Source organism: Bufo bufo, chromosome 6 (genome assembly GCF_905171765.1).
Source record: "Bufo bufo chromosome 6, aBufBuf1.1, whole genome shotgun sequence".
Classification (NCBI taxonomy): domain Eukaryota; kingdom Metazoa; phylum Chordata; class Amphibia; order Anura; family Bufonidae; genus Bufo; species Bufo bufo.
The window spans coordinates 182,432,777-182,452,811 of NC_053394.1; the positions used below are offsets into that span (position 1 = coordinate 182,432,777).

Consider the following 20,035-nt stretch of genomic DNA (forward strand, 5'->3'; position numbering starts at 1 on the left):
GTATCTGGTGTTATAATACAGTGATAGCAGACTATGGTATGTAGTTTCTGGTTACTATAATACAGGAGGAGCAGACTCTGGTGTCTTGTATCTGGGTGTTATAATACAGGGATAGCAGACTATGGTATCTAGTGTCTGGTTACTATAATACAGGAGGAGCAGACTCTGGTGTCCTGTATCTGGTGTTATGATACAGGGATAGCAGACTATGGTATCTAGTGTCTGGTTACTATAATACAGGAGGAGCAGACTCTGGTGTCCTGTATCTGGTGTTATAATACAGGGATATCAGACTATGGTATCTAGTGTCTGATTACTATAATACAGGAGGAGCAGACTATGGTATCTAGTGTCTGGTTACTATAATACAGGAGGAGCAGACTCTGGTGTCCTGTATCTGGTGTTATAATACAGGGATAGCAGACTATGGTATCTAGTGTCTGATTACTATAATACAGGAGGAGCAGACTCTGGTGTCCTGTATCTGGTGTTATAATACAGGGATAGCAGACTATGGTATCTAGTGTCTGGTTACTATAATACAGGAGGCACAGACTCTGGTTTCCTGTATCTGGTGTTATAATACAGGAGGAGCAGACTATGGTATCTAGTGTCTGGTTACTATAATACAGGAGGAGCAGACTGTGGTGTCCTGTATCTGGTGTTATAATAAAGGGAGAGCAGACTATGGTATCTAGTGTCTGGTTACTATAATACAGGAGGAGCAGACCCTGGTGTCCTGTATCTGGTTACTATAATACAGGAGGAGCAGACCCTGGTGTCCTGTCCTATATAATACAGGAGGAGCAGACTATGGTATCTAGTGTCTGGTTACTATAATACAGGAGGAGCAGACTTTGGTGTCCTGTATCTGGTGTTATAATACAGGGATTGCAGACTATGGTATCTAGTGTCTGGTTACTATAATACAGGAGGAGCAGTCTCTGGTGTCCTGTATCTGGTGTTATAATACAGGGATAGCAGACTATGGTATCTAGTGTCTGGTTACTATAATACAGGAGGAGCAGACTCTGGTGTCCTGTATCTGGTGTTATAATACAGGGAGAGCAGACTATGGTAACTAGTGTCTGGTTACTATAATACAGGAGGTGCAGACTCTGGTGTCCTGTATCTGGTGTTATAATACAGGGAGAGCAGACTATGGTATCTAGTGTCTGGTTACTATAATACAGGAGGAGCAGACTCTGGTGTCTTGTATCTGGTGTTATAATACAGGAGGAGCAGACTATGGTATCTAGTGTCTGGTTACTATAATGCAGGAGGAGCAGACTATGGTATCTAGTGTCTGGTTACTATAATACAGGGATAGCAGACTATGGTATCTAGTGTCTGGTTACTATAATACAGGGAGAGCAGACTATGGTATCTAGTGTCTGGTTACTATAATACAGGAGGAGCAGACTCTGGTGTCCTGTATCTGGTGATATAATACAGGGATAGCAGACTATGGTATCTAGTGTCTGGTTACTATAATACAGGGATAGCAGACTATGGTATCTAGTGTCTGGTTACTATAATACAGGAGGAGCAGACTCTGGTGTCCTGTATCTGGTGTTATAATACAGGGATTGCAGACTATAGTATCTAGTGTCTGGTTACTATAATACAGGAGGAGCAGACTGGTGTCCTGTATCTGGTGTTATAATACAGGAGGAGCAGACTATGGTATCTAGTGTCTGGTTACTATAATACAGGGAGAGCAGACTCTGGTGTCTAGTGTCTGGTTACTATAATACAGGAGGAGCAGACTATGGTATCTAGTGTCTGGTTACTATAATACAGGGATAGCAGACTATGGTATCTAGTGTCTGGTTACTATAATACAGGGAGAGCAGACTATGGTATCTAGTGTCTGGTTACTATAATACAGGAGGAGCAGACTCTGGTGTCCTGTATCTGGTGATATAATACAGGGATAGCAGACTATGGTATCTAGTGTCTGGTTACTATAATACAGGAGGAGCAGACTCTGGTGTCTTGTATCTGGTGTTATAATACAGGGATAGCAGACTATGGTATCTAGTGTCTGGTTACTATAATACAGGAGGAGCAGACTATGGTATCTAGTGTCTGGTTACTATAATACAGGAGGAGCAGACTATGGTATCTAGTGTCTGGTTACTATAATACAGGAGGAGCAGACTCTGGTATCTAGTGTCTGGTTACTATAATACAGGAGGAGCAGACTCTGGTGTCCTGTATCTGGTGTTATAATACAGGGATAGCAGACTATGGTATCTAGTGTCTGGTTACTATAATACAGGAGGAGCAGACTTTGGTGTCCTGTATCTGGTGTTATAATACAGGGATAGCAGACTATGGTATTTGGTGTCTGGTTACTATAATACAGGAGGAGCAGACTCTGGTGTCCTGTATCTGGTGTTATAATACAGGGATAGCAGACTATGGTATCTAGTGTCTGGTTTCTATAATACAGGAGGAGCAGACCCTGGTGTCCTGTATCTGGTGTTATAATGTAGGGATAGCAGACTATGGTATCTAGTGTCTGGTTACTATAATACAGGAGGAGCAGACTATGGTATCTAGTGTCTGGTTACTATAATACAGGAGGAGCAGACTCTGGTGTCCTGTATCTGGTGTTATAATACAGGGATAGCAGACTATGGTATCTAGTGTCTGGTTACTATAATACAGGAGGAGCAGACTCTGGTGTTATAATACAGGGATAGCAGACTATGGTATCTAGTGTCTGGTTACTATAATACAGGAGGAGCAGACTCTGGTGTCCTGTATCTGGTGTTATAATACAGGGATAGCAGACTATGGTATCTAGTGTCTGGTTACTATAATACAGGAGGAGCAGACTATGGTATCTAGTGTCTGGTTACTATAATACAGGGATAGCAGACTATGGTATCTAGTGTCTGGTTACTATAATACAGGGATAGCAGACTATGGTATCTAGTGTCTGGTTACTATAATACAGGGAGAGCAGACTATGGTATCTAGTGTCTGGTTACTATAATACAGGAGGAGCAGACTCTGGTGTCCTGTATCTGGTGTTATAATACAGGGATAGCAGACTATGGTATCTAGTGTCTGGTTACTATAATACAGGAGGAGCAGACTCTGGTGTCCTGTATCTGGTGTTATAATACAGGGATAGCAGACTATGGTATCTAGTGTCTGGTTACTATAATACAGGAGGAGCAGACTCTGGTGTCCTGTATCTGGTGTTATAATACAGGGATAGCAGACTATGGTATCTAGTGTCTGGTTACTATAATACAGGAGGAGCAGACTCTGGTGTTATAATACAGGGATAGCAGACTATGGTATCTAGTGTCTGGTTACTATAATACAGGAGGAGCAGACTCTGGTGTCCTGTATCTGGTGTTATAATACAGGGATAGCAGACTATGGTATCTAGTGTCTGGTTACTATAATACAGGAGGAGCAGACTATGGTATCTAGTGTCTGATTACTATAATACAGGAGGAGCAGACTATGGTATCTAGTGTCTGGTTACTATAATACAGGAGGAGCAGACTCTGGTGTCCTGTATCTGGTGTTATAATACAGGGATAGCAGACTATGGTATCTAGTGTCTGGTTACTATAATACAGGAGGAGCAGACTCTGGTGTCCTGTATCTGGTGTTATAATACAGGGATAGCAGACTATGGTATCTAGTGTCTGGTTACTATAATACAGGAGGAGCAGACTCTGGTGTCCTGTATCTGTATCTGGCGTTATAACCAGGGCTGTGGAGTCGGAGTCGGGGGAAATTTTGGGTACCTGGAGTCGGCAAACAATGCACCGACTCCGACTCCTACTAAATTTAGATTGGAATAAAATAAAAAAAAGCAAGTTTAAATGTCCCAATTCACAAAAAGTTATAATTAATGACTTCTCTACTGTAAGAATAAAGACCAATGCATGCAGTGCCTCACGTAACCGCAAAACGAACACGTTAAGTGACCGTGAAGAAGCATGCTTTTCATGTGCTTCACTATATGACACGCAACGCACAATTAGGAGCTGCAATACTTATACTTTCCATAGTGTTGTGTTCTGCTTTTACAGGGAACGCAGCGTCCATGTGTAACCTAGCCTCTCACTGATAAGGGATTAAATAAATATGTTTTTTGCAGCACTAGAGAGTGAGACACTTGTATAAGTGAAGGGAATGGAGGGCCAATAGTTCAAGACTGAAGCTGTAAACCATTGGAAAAACTGCTGTCATTTAGCTAAGGCTATAAAAACTTGTTGGCTTCCCAGCCAGTAGTCCTGTGGTAGGTTGCGTTTCTTTCCCTCAAGGAATGTATAAAATACATTCGCATATTAATACAGAGGAGTCTGAGTCGGGGAGTCGGAGTCGGAAGTACATAAAACTGAGGAGTTGGAGTCAGAACATTTATCTACCGACTCCACAGCCCTGGTCTGCTATCCCTGTATTATAGTAATCAGACACTAGATATCAGTCTGCTCCTCCTGTATTATAACACCAGATACAGGACACCAGAGTCTGCTCCTCCTGTATTATAGTAACCAGACACTAGATACCATAGTCTGCTATCCCTGTATTATAGTAACCAGACACTAGATACCATAGTCTGCTATCCCTGTATTATAACACCAGATACAGGACACCAGAGTCTGCTCCTCCTGTATTATAGTAACCAGACACTAGATACCATAGTCTGCTATCCCTGTAGTATAACACCAGATACAGGACACCAGAGTCTGCTCCTCCTGTATTATAGTAACCAGACACTAGATACCATAGTCTGCTATCCCTGTATTATAACACCAGATACAGGACACCAGAGTCTGCTCCTCCTGTATTATAGTAACCAGACACTAGATACCATAGTCTGCTATCCCTGTATTATAACACCAGATACAGGACACCAGAGTCTGCTCCTCCTGTATTATAGTAACCAGACACTAGATATCATAGTCTGCTATCCCTGTATTATAACACCAGATACAGGACACCAGAGTCTGCTCCTCCTGTATTATAGTAACCAGACACTAGATACCATAGTTTGCTATCCCTGTATTATAACACCAGATACAGGACACCAAAGTCTGCTGTCCCTGTATTATACACCTACAGACAGGACACCATAGTCTGCTCCTCCTGTATTATAGTAACCAGACACTAGATACCATAGTCTGCTATCCCTGTATTATAACACCAGATACAGGACACCAGAGTCTGCTCCTCCTGTATTATAGTAACCAGACACTAGATACCATAGTCTGCTATCCCTGTATTATAACACCAGATACAGAACACCAGAGTCTGCTCCTCCTGTATTACAGTAACCAGACACTAGATACCATAGTCTGCTATCCCTGTATTATAACACCAGATACAGGACACCAGAGTCTGCTCCTCCTGTATTATAGTAACCAGACACTAGATACCATAGTCTGCTATCCCTGTAGTATAACACCAGATACAGGACACCAGAGTCTGCTCCTCCTGTATTATAGTAACCAGACACTAGATACCATAGTCTGCTCTCCCTGTATTATAACACCAGATACAAGACACCAGAGTCTGCTCCTCCTGTATTATAACACCAGATACAGGACACCAGAGTCTGCTCCTCCTGTATTATAGTAACCAGACACTAGATACCATAGTCTGCTATCCCTGTATTATAACACCAGATACAGGACACCAGAGTCTGCTCCTCCTGTATTATAGTAACCAGACACTAGATACCATAGTCTGCTATCCCTGTATTATAGTAACCAGACACTAGATACCATAGTCTGCTATCCCTGTATTATAACACCAGATACAGGACACCAGAGTCTGCTCCTCCTGTATTATAGTAACCAGACACTAGATACCATAGTCTGCTATCCCTGTAGTATAACACCAGATACAGGACACCAGAGTCTGCTCCTCCTGTATTATAGTAACCAGACACTAGATACCATAGTCTGCTATCCCTGTATTATAACACCAGATACAAGACACCAGAGTCTGCTCCTCCTGTATTACAGTAACCAGACACTAGATACCATAGTCTGCTATCCCTGTATTATAACACCAGATACAGGACACCAGAGTCTGCTCCTCCTGTATTATAGTAACCAGACACTAGATATCATAGTCTGCTCCTCCTGTATTATAGTAATCAGACACTAGATACCATAGTCTGCTATCCCTGTATTATAACACTCAGATACAGGACACCAGAGTCTGCTCCTCCTGTATTATAGTAACCAGACACTAGATACCATAGTCTGCTATCCCTGTATTATAACACCAGATACAGAACACCAGAGTCTGCTCCTCCTGTATTACAGTAACCAGACACTAGATACCATAGTCTGCTATCCCTGTATTATAACACCAGATACAGAACACCAGAGTCTGCTCCTCCTGTATTACAGTAACCAGACACTAGATACCATAGTCTGCTATCCCTGTAGTATAACACCAGATACAGGACACCAGAGTCTGCTCCTCCTGTATTATAGTAACCAGACACTAGATATCATAGTCTGCTCCTTTTGTATTATAGTAACCAGACACTAGATACCATAGTCTGCTATCCCTGTATTATAACACCAGATACAGAACACCAGAGTCTGCTCCTCCTGTATTACAGTAACCAGACACTAGATACCATAGTCTGCTATCCCTGTATTATAACACCAGATACAGGACACCAGAGTCTGCTCCTCCTGTATTATAGTAACCAGACACTAGATACCATAGTCTAAGCAGACTATGATATCTAGTGTCTGGTTACTATAATACAGGAGGAGCAGACTCTGGTGTCCTGTATCTGGTGTTATAATACAGGAGGAGCAGACTATGGTATCTGGTGTCTGGTTACTATAATACAGGAGGAGCAGACCCTGGTGTCCTGTATCTGGTGTTATAATACAGGGATAGCAGACTATGGTATCTAGTGTCTGGTTACTATAATACAGGAGGAGCAGACTCTGGTGTCTTGTATCTGGTGTTATAATACAGGGATAGCAGACTATGGTATCTAGTGTCTGGTTACTATAATACAGGAGGAGCAGACCCTGGTGTCCTGTATCTGGTGTTATAATACAGGGATAGCAGACTATGGTATCTAGTGTCTGGTTACTATAATACAGGAGGAGCAGACTGTGGTGTCCTGTATCTGGTGTTATAATACAGGAGGAGCAGACTGTAATATATAGTGTGTACAATCCTGAAAGCATGGAAGGTGCAGCAGCGCTATTCGCCTGCGTTTTCCATCAGCTCTGCTTTTCTCGTATGCCATATAGGGATCCATAGAAAGTATATGGAATCTGCATACTGGGAAAGCCAAGGCTGCAGATCGCTCTGACAAGTGCTGCTGTACTTTCTGCGCTTTCAATTAAAGTGCTGCTGTAGACGCAACACAGATGATTAAAACGGTACCTTTATATGCTTTTGTGGACTTGTAAAACTGTCAAAAACGAACTTTGATGTATATGTAAATGAGTGCTTGCAAGTGCCCAGGGGCGAAGTCCACCGCGTTGGTGCCCAGGCAGTTTTTCCTCTTCGGCTCTTATCCCTGCCCAGTCTCTTCCTCTGCCCGCACATCTGTTTTCTCTCCCCCTCAGCGGGATCCCGCGCCTGCGCGCTGACTTCCTTGGCCGGGGCATGCGCACTGCGATGCCCATTGCTGGCACGGCATCGCAGTAGCTTATGCGCATGCGCCGGCTAACGGATCAAATGGATAAATGTACCTCTGTTGGCTCTCTGTGTCTGCAGTTACAGCTGCTCGCTCGACTTTTCTCTTCTTCTCCTGCGCCGATGGACCGCCTCCTTTCTGCAGTTTTTGCGCTGTTAGCCGGCGTATAAGCTACTGCGATGCCGTGCCAGCAATGGGCATCGCAGTACGCATGCCCCGCCCAAGGAAGTCAGCGCGCAGGAGCGGGATCTCGCTGAGGGGGAGAGAAAACAGATGGGCGGGGATAAGAGCCGAAGAGGCAGAGCTGCCTGGGCACCAACGCGGTAGACGCCGCCCCTGGGCACTTGCAAGCACTCATTTACATATGCATCAAAGTTCGTTTTTGGCAGTTTTACAAGTCCACAAAAGCATATAAAGGTACCGTTTTAATCATCTGTGTTGCGGCTACAGCGCTATGGGAACTGTTAAAAAGGGGTAAATGTGCTGACAGACTCCCTTTAAAGAGGACCTTTCACCTATTATGACACTGTGAACTAACTATACAGACATGGAGAGCGCCGCCCGGGGAACTCAGTGCACTTACTATTATCCCCGGGCGCCGCTCCGTTCTCCTGGTATGCCCTCCGGTATCTTCGGTCACAAAGTTATGGTAGGCGGAGTCTGCCCTTGTTCTGCTGTAGCGCTGGCCCATCGCATTGCAGAGCTCACAGCCTGGGAGAAAATAACCTCCCAGGCTGTGAGCTCTGCGCTGCGATTGGCCAGCGCTACAGCAGAACAAGGGCAGACTCCGCCTACCATAACTTAGTGACTGAAATCTCCGCCTACTATAACTTAGTGAGCGGAGATACCGGAGGGCATAACGGGAGAACGGAGCGGCGCCCAGGGATAACAGTAAGTGCAGTGAGATCCCCGGGCGCCGCTCTCCATGTCTGTATAGTTAGTTCATAGTGTCATAATAGGTGAAAGGTCCTCTTTAAGGTTTAAGTGCTTTCTGGGAGAAAGAAGCCCCCATTCTGTTATTGGGGAAACTTTTCTGAGAGTCCAGGAGGTCTCTCCTTTTTCCGGGAACCTTACGGACATTCTATGGGATCGGCAATTCTCATCTCTGCCTTGTTGCACACTCTGGTTATTATTCCATGGGATAGGCGGATGCTGACGTTCTGTGAGTGGTTGTTTTAGCACAGTCCGAGGGGTGTGTGGTGCCTGGTTCCCTTTTGGATTTTCTCTGTTACAATATCAGACACTGGGAACATTTGTGGTTATTAGGATAGCAGGTGATCCTGTATTAAAATACCCAGGGGCTGGCAGACCACCAAATTCTGCCCTCTCTGTATCACAATCTCTAGGAAAGGATGTGGAGTTGACTTCAGTGCCCCTTCTTGTGTTTGTTTTTACTACATAAAATAACTTCAATCTGTACCTAAACAGTTATGTCTGTCCACGGATTCTTGTGACCACTATTCACATGGTCAACTAATAGCCTCAATTTGCAGCCCCCTGTCCATAAAGAGGTGAGTAACCGCTCACTCCCTTTATATTGAATTACGAATTACAATATTTCTCCTAACAACCATTTTACCCTTATTTCTAGAGGGTACCTTCTGGTCACCTGGCACTGGCATCAGACTTAAGGGTCCTGTGTAAATCACGCCATTTACCGAGGATGGATGAGGACATAAATTGTATGACTGAGAGAATTATAATAAACCTTACCCTTGAGATCATCTATATCCTGACCGGAGAGGTGAGGAATTCTAAGAATGATGATGTTGTGATATCTCTGTTACCTTATTACTGAATCATGGAAATCATTAGTGTGGTAGGCATACGAGAGATTGACTGTTTTGTGAGCTTAAAGGGAACCTGCCACCATGAAAATCCAGTGCAATTTGCCAGAACCATGTTATAGAGCAGGACGAGCTGAGCAGGTTGATTTATAGTTTTGTGGGAAAATATTCAGTAAAACTTATTTATTCATTTAAATTCCTCCTCTTTCTGAGCTTTAAAGTCCAGGAGGCGGTCCTACAGTGACTGACAGCTCTCTCTGTATACACAGTCATAGAGGGAAGACTGTCAATCACTGATAGGACCGTCTCCCTGACCTTAAAGCCCAGAATGAGCAGGAATGAAAATGGGTAAATTACAAGTTTTACTGGATATTTCCCAACAAAACTATATATCAATCTGCTCAGCATTTGCTGCTCTAGAACATGATGCCTTGCTGTCAGATTTTATGTTCAAGCTAACATAGTAACATGGGGGGTCATTTACTATGCTGAAATACTAGGCTACTTTCACACTAGCGTTAATATTTTCCAGTATTGAGATCCGTCATAAGGTCTCAATACCAGAAAAAAACGCTTCCGTTTTGTCCCCATTCATTGTCAGTGGGGACAAAACGTAACTGAACAGAACGGAATGCTCCAAAATGCATTCTGTTCCGTTCTCATACCGGAGAGAAAACCGCAGCATGCTGCGGTTTGCTTTCCGTCCTGGGATGCGGAGCAAGACTGATCCATCATGACCCATAATGCAAGTCAATGGGGACAGTTCATGACGGATCTGTCTTGGTTATGTTAAAGATAATACAACCGGATCCGTTCATAACTGATGCCGATGGCTGTATTATCAGTAACGGAAGCGTTTTTGCTGAACCCTGCCGGATCCAGCAAAAACGCTATTGGGAAAGTAGCCTAAATTAGGTGTATTTCAGGCACAGATGGCGGCTTTGGTTTCTACAGTTTAGTTTAATGTCCACTAAAAGTCCTTTTCCTTGTCCGTGTTACCCGGTGGTTTTACCATTTAGTATGTACAGGTGACTTGCATTACTCCTACCCACGTGCATAACCTTACATTTGTCAGTGTTAAACCTCATCTGCCACTTTTCTGGCCAAGCCTCTAATCTTACGGACAAAGATGGGACAGTTCTATTATGGGCCTAATGTTCCGTTCCACAAGATGAGGAGCATCTGTGTTTTGTGGACCACAAAAATGGCTACGGCCGTGTGAAACTTTAAGAATATAGTAACTAAAAAAACAATGATGAAAATTACTTTTATTCTATATTTAGGCTGCCATTTATCCTGCATAAAAGAAGGCATCAAGCAGAGAGGTAAAACTAAAAATATGCAATTGATCATTACCCAGTTCCTGACCGCCCATAGACTGTAGAAATCCTGCCAGTCGGGACTATTCTCTACAAAGGTCTGGTATGATCTTATGGGTGCACAATACAAAGAATAAAAAAAATTAAGTGTTTGAAAAATAAAAAAAACTGGATTAGGCCTCTTTCACACTGGCGTGTGCGGCCCGTTGCCCTATTGTGGCCCGCAATACACGGGTGCCGTTTCGTGGGCATTCCGCATCACGGATGCGGACCCATTCACTTGACCGCGACCACGGGCCGCACACACCAGTGTGAAAGAGGCCTTACACTTACCGGTAATTTCCTTTTCATAAATCCTCCACGATGGCATACCATGAGAGATGACATTCCTCCAACCAGGTAGGGACAGAAAGTTTAAAAGTAGGCAATCCTCCATCTCGCCTTCAGTGTCTTTCTGGACTGAAGCCTAGAGAGCCTTATCATTCATCCCACAACCAGACTTATCTATAAATACCTATTCTATTTCATAGGTGAACAAACCCATGTATAATATCATACATACATAATATAAATATATATGATCATCACTCTTTAATTTTTATATTTTTTCTCAAGTATATTTGCGCCATATACTTATCCATAGCATTGGTGGAGGATTCATGAAAAGGAAATTACCGTTAAGTGTAATCCAGTTTTTCTATTTCATTCTCCACGACGGCATACCATGAGATGTAACAGACAAAGTAATCTAGGGAGGGACAGTGGCCTGCAACACTTTTTGGCCAAAGGCTAATTCCTGCCCAGAACTAACATCTACCCTGTAGTAGAGTTGTTGCGATACCAAATTTTTGATTCTATTTCGATACCATAAAAAGGTATTGCAATACTCAATACCATTCGATACCACGCGAAAAAAATAAAACGCCAAAAAAGCCACGTGCATTCAGCATTAAAAAAAATGGCGAATCTCGCCGTTTTTATTTATTTCTTTTTTCTGTTCTGACGTTCACCGCATAGATTTTTTTAAATATTGTAATAGTTTGGACTTTTCGGGCGTGGCGATATGTAATATGTTTACTTATTTATTGTTTATATATTTTATATGTAAAATTGGAAAAGGGGGTGATTTATACTTAATATTTTGGTGTTTGTTTTTTTTAAACTTTTTTTTTCTTTTATAACTATTAGCCCACTTAGGGACTAGAACCTGGGATCTTTTCATCCCTTGTCCTATTCACACTGATAGAGCTCTATTAGGTTGAATAGGATATCACACTCTCCCAGCTGCCCTGTGCATAGTACACACAGCAGCAGGGAGATTACCATGGCAGCCAGGGCTTCAGTAGCGTCCTGGCTGCTATGGTAACCGATCGGAGCCCCAGGATTACACTGCTGGGGCTCCGATCAGAAGCTGCCACTGCCACCAATGAGAAGGTGAGGGGACCCTGTGGCCACTGCCACCAATGAAGAGGAGGGAAGGGGACCCTGTGGCCACTGCCACCAATGATTTTAATAATGTTGAGGGGGGCGGGTGCACTGCGCCACCAATGATAATTAACCTTTAATACAGGAGGCGGGTGCCAGAAGCAGATCAGCGGCAGTTAACCCCTCAGGTGCCACACCAGAGGGGTTAACTGCCGCTGATCGCATCTCCCTGTCAGAGGCAGGGTGCTGGCTATGTGATTCTGCTGCCGGCACCTGCCTCCTGTATTAAAAGTTATAGACTACCTTTCATGGGTTCGGACGTTGTTAAATTAGCAGGCTACATAGAGTGGTCCCCAGGGATCTCCCTGCACCTACTATTATTCCCGTTCGCCCGCTGTGGCCCAGTTACTGTCTCCTCTCCATTGCTCCGATAGTAGTACTTAACATACGGAGCAGGAGACAGTAACTGGGCCACAGCGGGCAAACTGAGATCCCTGGGCGCCGCTCTATGTAGCCTGCTAACTTAACAACGTCCGAACCCATGAAAGGTCCTCCTATCATTGGTGGCGCACTGCACCCGCCCCTCTCTCTTTATTGGCAGCGCGGCACAGGGGGGAGGGAGAGACTGCTTCCTTCTCCCCTGTGCTGCTGAGGGAGCAAGAGCGCGCTGACAGCAGCGCGCTCTTGTTCTGTGATACTAGAGTGTGCAGCAGCGCAGCCCAGTATCGAAAAAATGGAAAAGTATCGATTGGGTATCAACATTTCGATACCCTCAACAACCCTACCCTGTAGAGTTTGATAAAAGTATATGGAGATGCCCATGTGGCTGCTCGTCAAATTTGCTCAACCGAAGCATAGGCTTTCTCGGCCCACGAAGCCGCCACTGATCTGGTAGAGTGAGCTTTGAGGAACCCCGGTGGATCTTTCCCAAATGTTTTGTATGACTCAGATATGGTGGATTTTACCCGTCTGGAAATAGATCCTTTAGTAGCTTTTTTTTCCCCTTATTGCCACCCTGAAACTGGATAAATAGGAAATCAGTCTACCTAAATGGACCTGTAGACTCTAAGTACTGTAGTGCTGCCCGTCTCACATCAAGGGAGTGAAATCTACATTCCCCTGAGGATTTAGGATTCTCACAAAAAGAGGGAATGAAGATCTCCTGCCTATGGAATGTGGACACCATCTTTGGGAGAAAGGAGGTATCTAAGTGGAATACTACTTTGTCAGGGAAAATCCTGCAAAATGGCTCGATCATTTTTAAAGCCTGGATTTCACAGACTCTACGGGCTGAGGTGATGGCTACCAGAAAAAACAATGGCATAACCAATGGAGGCCTCAGACAGAGGTTCAAACGGGGATTCTGTGAGGCCTGAAAAAACTAGATTAAGGCCCATGGAGGCACTATAGTATATAGACGACTTTTATCAAGGCATGCAGGTTTTTGTGTACTGGAAAAACCTTCCTTTTCTTTTGTTCTAAGCCGCTAAACATTTCGTCTTGAATAGATCTATGAATCTTTTTGTCTGAAAGATTCATAGTGGTTCTGACGGCTTTAATAAGCTCTCTGGTATCCTCAGAAGAAAACAAATAGCGTTTAAACTCTAAGTCGTATCCGGTTGAATCATCCGGATCTACCGGCTCTACCTCCGAATCTGAGTCCGATGATGAGGAGTCAGAACCCACTATTTTGGTCTCTCTCTCTTTTTAGTTGAACAAGAGGAAGAGGGCTTAAAAACTGCAGACCGCATTTCTTGTTTAAGGACTTCCCTAAGTTCGTCCTTAACGGAAGGAACAATATCTTTAGCGATTTTACTAGTGCATCTAGAACATAATCTGCTTAAGGAAGATACTGACAATTTAGAATAACAAACTGCGCATTTCCTAGCAGTTGTTTTAGGCTTATGAGTACCATCTCTATCACTCTACACACACACAGGGAGAGAGAAAAAATATATATACCCCTTTACTTACAGACCTCAGATCAGCTGGGCTTCCTTCTGGGCTGGTAATACATCTTGTTTGGTCATTTGACCATAAAGCGTTTTTTTACATGTGCTGCTAGTTTAAAAGTTCACTTTTATTTTGTTCTCATTAAATGAAATACTTATACAAACCATAGCTTACAAAAAAAAAACAGCTTACAGCTATAGCTTACAAAATATTTCAGTAAATATGAGGCAGATAGCCTTAATAAGATTTTTCATCTGAGATATGTAAAGTGTTGCTGTTTGTATTTTTCCCAGCAACACTTAACTAATCGCAACTCTGTAGCAATGAACAGCCAGTGCGTGCTCTGGCTGGCTAAATTTTATTTCTGTTTGCCTTTGATTGTAAACACTTATTTCCTTTAACAGGCTATCCACTTCCTACTAATTCTAAAATTACATACAGATGCACACCCTGCCTCCCGTCTTCAGGGGATTGTGCAGGTATGTATGTTGGGGGCGGGGACCATCTTTTATTAGATATGGCTTCATTACACTGGTTCCTTTTTTTCCCACAGCTATCTTCTTTCCTTATATTTATTTTGAAATTGACGGTGTTATTAATCACGTACTTTTTATTATACATTTATTATGTACCATGTCGGATATACCAAAAAAAATTATCTTTCAAGAAACTATTACAAAAATAATGCGTATGTAAAGCCTTCATTTATTCCCAATGGTGAAAGGGACTAGAGGCGATAAATCCACTTAGTTTCCTCTTGTTGCAGTCTTATATCAATATCACCTTGTCTTGGGCCTATTTAAATGTTTTGTATTCCCCATATTTTGAGACCTGAAGGGTTCCCTCTATAGTTTTGATTTTTATATGTTTAGAGAGTGGTGTCTCTTCCTTGGTATTTCAATTGCTAAAATGTTTCGATATACATCTCCCCAATTCTTGAATTGTCTTCCCAATATATAGTTTGGGACACTCACATTGGATGGCATACCGCCTAGTAGTCCTACAGTTTATATAATCTTTGATGGTATACTTTTTTCCATCGGTTGGGTTTAATAAACTCTTTTTTTGGGAACATATAGTTACAGAACGTACAACTACCACAGGAGTATGATCCCTTCGCCGCCAGCCAAGTTTCTGTTCATCTTTGCTGTTTTTGAAAATGACTACCAAATATGTACCATTATTTCCTTTAGATTTTTACTTCTCCTATAAGTGATTGTTGGGCTAACTGAAAAAACTTCTTTCAATTCCCTATCCGCTCGCAGGACATGCCAATGACGCTTCAAAATCCTATACACAGTTTAAGTGATGGTGGGTAGAAGCTTCCCCAGTGTAGAAAATTGTTTGTTGGAGTGGATTTTCTATATGCTTCAGTCGTGATACTACCATCAGGTTTTAGGGCAATCTTCAAATCAAGGTAGTTGAGTCTCTCTTTTTGTATTTCTGCTGTGAAAGTAAGTCCAGGAGACTATCGGTCTTCCCGGGATCGGCTGCCGTTTTTTGTTTACTTTTGGTATTGCATAAAATGTAGCAATGGTGGGTCGAGGTTTATACAAATCTTCATTGGTAATTTAATTGTTTTTCTTTTGCATCCAATAGTAAACTTTTAAGTTCACTGTTGAACTTCTTTTCGGATTATACTCTAATTTCTTATGTGGTTGTATCATTCAGTAATGTCGTCACCATTGCTACATAATCCATCTGGTCTATCAGCACTACACCCCCCCCTCCTCCTTTATCTGATGGTTTTATTATTAGATCATCCTTATCCGTTAGTTCTCTGATAGCTCCCCTCTCTTCCTTGGATAGATTCCCCCCCACCATACTTGTTTTGGTTTTAATTTTCTGGAGGTCTGTAACTAGATCAACAAACGTCTGTACATTGGCATACCCTGCGAACAGAGGGGTAAATCTGGATTTGGGGCTCATCTTACTGAAAGGTGCTTGGGGATTTATTGCCTCTCCAGCTCCCTCTTTGGACAGCTGTTCTAAAATATTAAAGGCTTCCGCTTCTCCTTTAAATTTCGCCAATGTTTTGTTCTCTGCTTTTAAATTCCTTATGCAATGCTAACTTTCTAGCAAATAGATTAATATCTTTTACCCATGAGATACCATCAAAATGGGGAGCTGTATTGAACGATAGACCTTTCCGTATAAGAATTTCATGCTCAGGTTTAAGAACAGTATGTGGTAAATTTATAATTTGCATTGCTGAGTTATCTGAGTTTCTCATTAAGTTTTTTTATTGTAACCCCATTTGTCCTGATCTCTTAGGGCTGTTTCACACGAGCAGATGCCGTGCGTGACATCCGCTCCGTGAATGACAGCCAAGACCCGATGCAGACTGCAGAAGCACGGAGCATTAACATGATTGATAATGCTCCGTGCCTCTCTGTGATCTCTTTACTCCGAAATCACAGTGACAACTTTATCTCACTGTGATTTCGTAGTAAAGAGGTCACAGAGAGGCACGGAGCATTATCAGTCATGTTAATGCTCCGTGCTTCTGCAGTCTGCATCGGGTCTTGGCTGTCATTCACGGAGCGGATGTCACACACGGCATCCGCTCGTGTGAAACAGCCCTTAGGGCTCATGCACACGACCGTTGTTTTGCGGTCTGTTTTTCACGGATCCGTTGTTCCGTATCTGAGGGTTTTATTTCTCTGATTTAAGTCCTCTTCCATTCCGTTATTTCACAAAATATATCCTTATAGTTTCCGTATGTGATCTGTTTTTTGCGGATCGGATTGAAGACTATAATCCCAGCAAGCGTATCCGTTGTTTGTAGTATACTTTATTCCAAATACATCATCAATTTACAGGACGCGTTTCGGCCCGTCCAGCCTTCCTCAACTGCACAATGTGAACTGACACCATACAGCATTTTATAGGTACAAATTACAATCACATTACCATGACCTCATCAAAATGACATCACTATATAATAACAAAATAAACCTCTTATCCTGATCCATATCCATCCCGACTATGATCGTGGTGCTGTAGTCTGCAAGAGAATATATACCTCACATTAAAATCAGAGACACATAAGCTCATAATCTCTATGTAACCCTTTTAGGATGTAACGTATCCAAAGTGTGGATCCAAAACGCCTCTCTGCGTAGTAATAGCTTTTTCAAATTTCCTCCCCTCCTTGGTTGTTTCACCTGTTCTATGACCTGATATTTTAATTGTGCAATTGAATGGTTACAACTGTAAAAGGGAGAAGGAATCGGTAACAATAGATTCTTTTTGCGTATTGTGGATTTGTGTTTACATACACAATCCTTTACCATTTGCATTGTCTCCCCAACATACAGCAGTTCACATAGGCACTTAATAAGATAGATCGGATCGAAAACGGAAACGGTAACTTATTTTTTAAATCAGATAATTTTTATTCATTTTCCAAGAGGTAGAAGTAAATTACAGTATGAGGTATACATAATCTCTGTTAATTGACATATATTATCTCAGCAGTAATACAAATTATGCATATTATCAAACAACTGTGCAAGATATCAATGATTTCTTATCAGTGAAGAATGGTAGCTATTATAACCTATTCACTCTTAAAACCCTCAACCTCCATCAACCCCAACCCTTCCCCCCGGGCGATGAGACGGGCACTACATCAACTGTTCAGTTGAACTCCATAGGATAACCAACCTTCCTAAAGTACCATACCAGATCACCAATCATATCACCCCTTCCGTGTATGACTTCCATTTCTAGGCATGAGCACATGTACACCCAACACTATATTGCCTTCGTATGTAGGCAACTCCACAGTGAGAGACCTAATTACATTGCATCATTCCTATAGTCCACCCATTTGTCCCAGATTTTGTTAAATTTTCCCAGGCACTGCCTCTTAAGATATATTTCCTTTTCTAGACGAATGATATCAGTCATTCTGTTTATGAATTCTGGCCTCGATGAGGCCAGGGGTCTAAGCCAGTGTTTTAGCAATCAGTTTTCTGACTCTGCACTCCCAGACGATAATGACTGTTTGTTTGTTTTTAATGTCCAGTATTCCCAGTACACATGTCCTTGGGTTAGCCGAGACCTCAATATTGTACGCGTCTTTAATAGTTACCAACACATGGGGCGTGGTCTGCACGTTGATGGCAGCGGCTGCTTGAGAGTGTAGCTCCGCTTCCCGCATATCCACAGCGGCTCACAAATTACTCCTGAGGGACCACAGAATACTCTACACTCGCCTACCTGGCTCCCAGAATGGGCAAGATTAAGAAAAGACAGGTGCCGAAGAAAATGACAGAGTTTTTCCCCAGAACACCATCGTCAAGCGCCGGAGCTGAGGGATCTCCCGCTTCCTCTCCCCGGCTCTCTGTGACTCCTACCTTCTCCCCTGCAGCATGCGGAGGCCCGCCGCTTTTCCTCTCTGCTGAGGCTGGGGCTCTCCCGATTACAGAGGAGACCCTGCGCACACTGCTGGACTCCCTAAGATCCTCGCTGAAAGCTGACATCTCCAGCATGATCAAAGATCTGCAGCGCGATATACAGGGTGTAGGAGACAGTCACCCACGTGGAAAGCAAGATGACCGAATATGCTGCGTCACACAACTCTCTGATTGATGCGCATGATGCGCTTGAGGTAGATGTGGCGGCCATAAAAGATAAGATCCAAGATCTGGAAGACCGCCACAGACGCAATAATGTGCGTATCAGAGGTGTTCCGGAGGCGGTAGGCCCAGCGGGAGTTTTATTTGCAAACTTTGCTTAAAGAAGCTGTGCCTGAGTTAGCTGAGCGTGATCTACTGATTGATATGATTCACCGCACCCCTAAGCCAAAAGGACTAGATCCTTCTCTCATTCGTGATGTCATAGTGCAAATTCACTTTTATCACGCCAAAGATTATTTTCTCTGGAGCCTGCGGCAAAATCCGACACCAACTGCAACCTTTAAGGATATTAAAGTATTTGCAGATCTGTCCGCAGCCACGCTAGCAAAGAGAAAGGAATTTGCGCACTTTAAACGAGTTCTTCGTGACAAGAACATCCGTTATCGCTGGGGCTTTCCTGTAAAGCTACTGATCTCGGTGAAGGGTCAGATGATCGCTTGCAGCACACAACAGGATGCATCTGCCCTCCTACACAAGATGGGACTGCTTTCAGTCGGGGACAATGCCAGAGGGGATTATGGAAACAAGCCTGCCAGAATTGGGCCCGAATGGGAACAAACGCGATTTCCTGGACTCCCTCTCCTACTTCTGGATGTGCAGGATAGGAGATACGTAAGAACTCTATCTAGCCCCCCCCCCCCCCCCCCCCCCCCACAAGATGGGACTGCTTTCAGTCGGGGACAATGCCAGAGGGGATTATGGAAACATAATGTGCAGGATAGGAGATACGTAAGATACGTAAGAACCCCCCCCCACAAGATGGGACTGCTTTCAGTCGGGGACAATGCCAGAGGGGATTATGGAAACATAATGTGCAGGATAGGAGATACGTAAGAACTCTATCTAGCCCCCCCCCCCCCCCCCCCCCACAAGATGGGACTGCTTTCAGTCGGGGACAATGCCAGAGGGGATTATGGAAACAAGCCTGCCAGAATTGGGCCCGAATGGGAACAAACGCGATTTCCTGGACTCCCTCTCCTACTTCTGGATGTGCAGGATAGGAGATACGTAAGAACTCTATCTAGCCCCCCCCCCCCCCCTAGGTCTGCTCTTTTGGTGTTAGGGTGTTCACCCTCTATACAGACCCCCTTTTTAGACTCTATGATCCTGCTCACTGCAGTTCTGTGATGTCTAATTGCCTTCTTCTTTTTACTGGTTCTGTTTCTGTTTATCATCAGTTTTATGTTGTTTTTTGTTGTCCTATTTTGCTTGCGCTTTCCTGTGTGGCCCACATATTAT

General features: G+C 43.3%; 1 protein-coding gene across 1 annotated transcript in view; it reads left to right on the top strand.

Annotated features, from left to right (window-relative positions):
• Positions 1-20,035, top strand: part of LOC121005192 (oocyte zinc finger protein XlCOF7.1-like) — a 75,770-nt gene that overhangs the window by 19,947 nt on the left and 35,788 nt on the right. The window contains exon 2 of the mRNA XM_040437779.1: positions 9,258-9,410. Coding sequence (XP_040293713.1) covers positions 9,330-9,410 — 81 coding nt within the window. The 5' untranslated portion in view covers positions 9,258-9,329. The remainder of the gene's footprint in view (positions 1-9,257; positions 9,411-20,035) is intronic.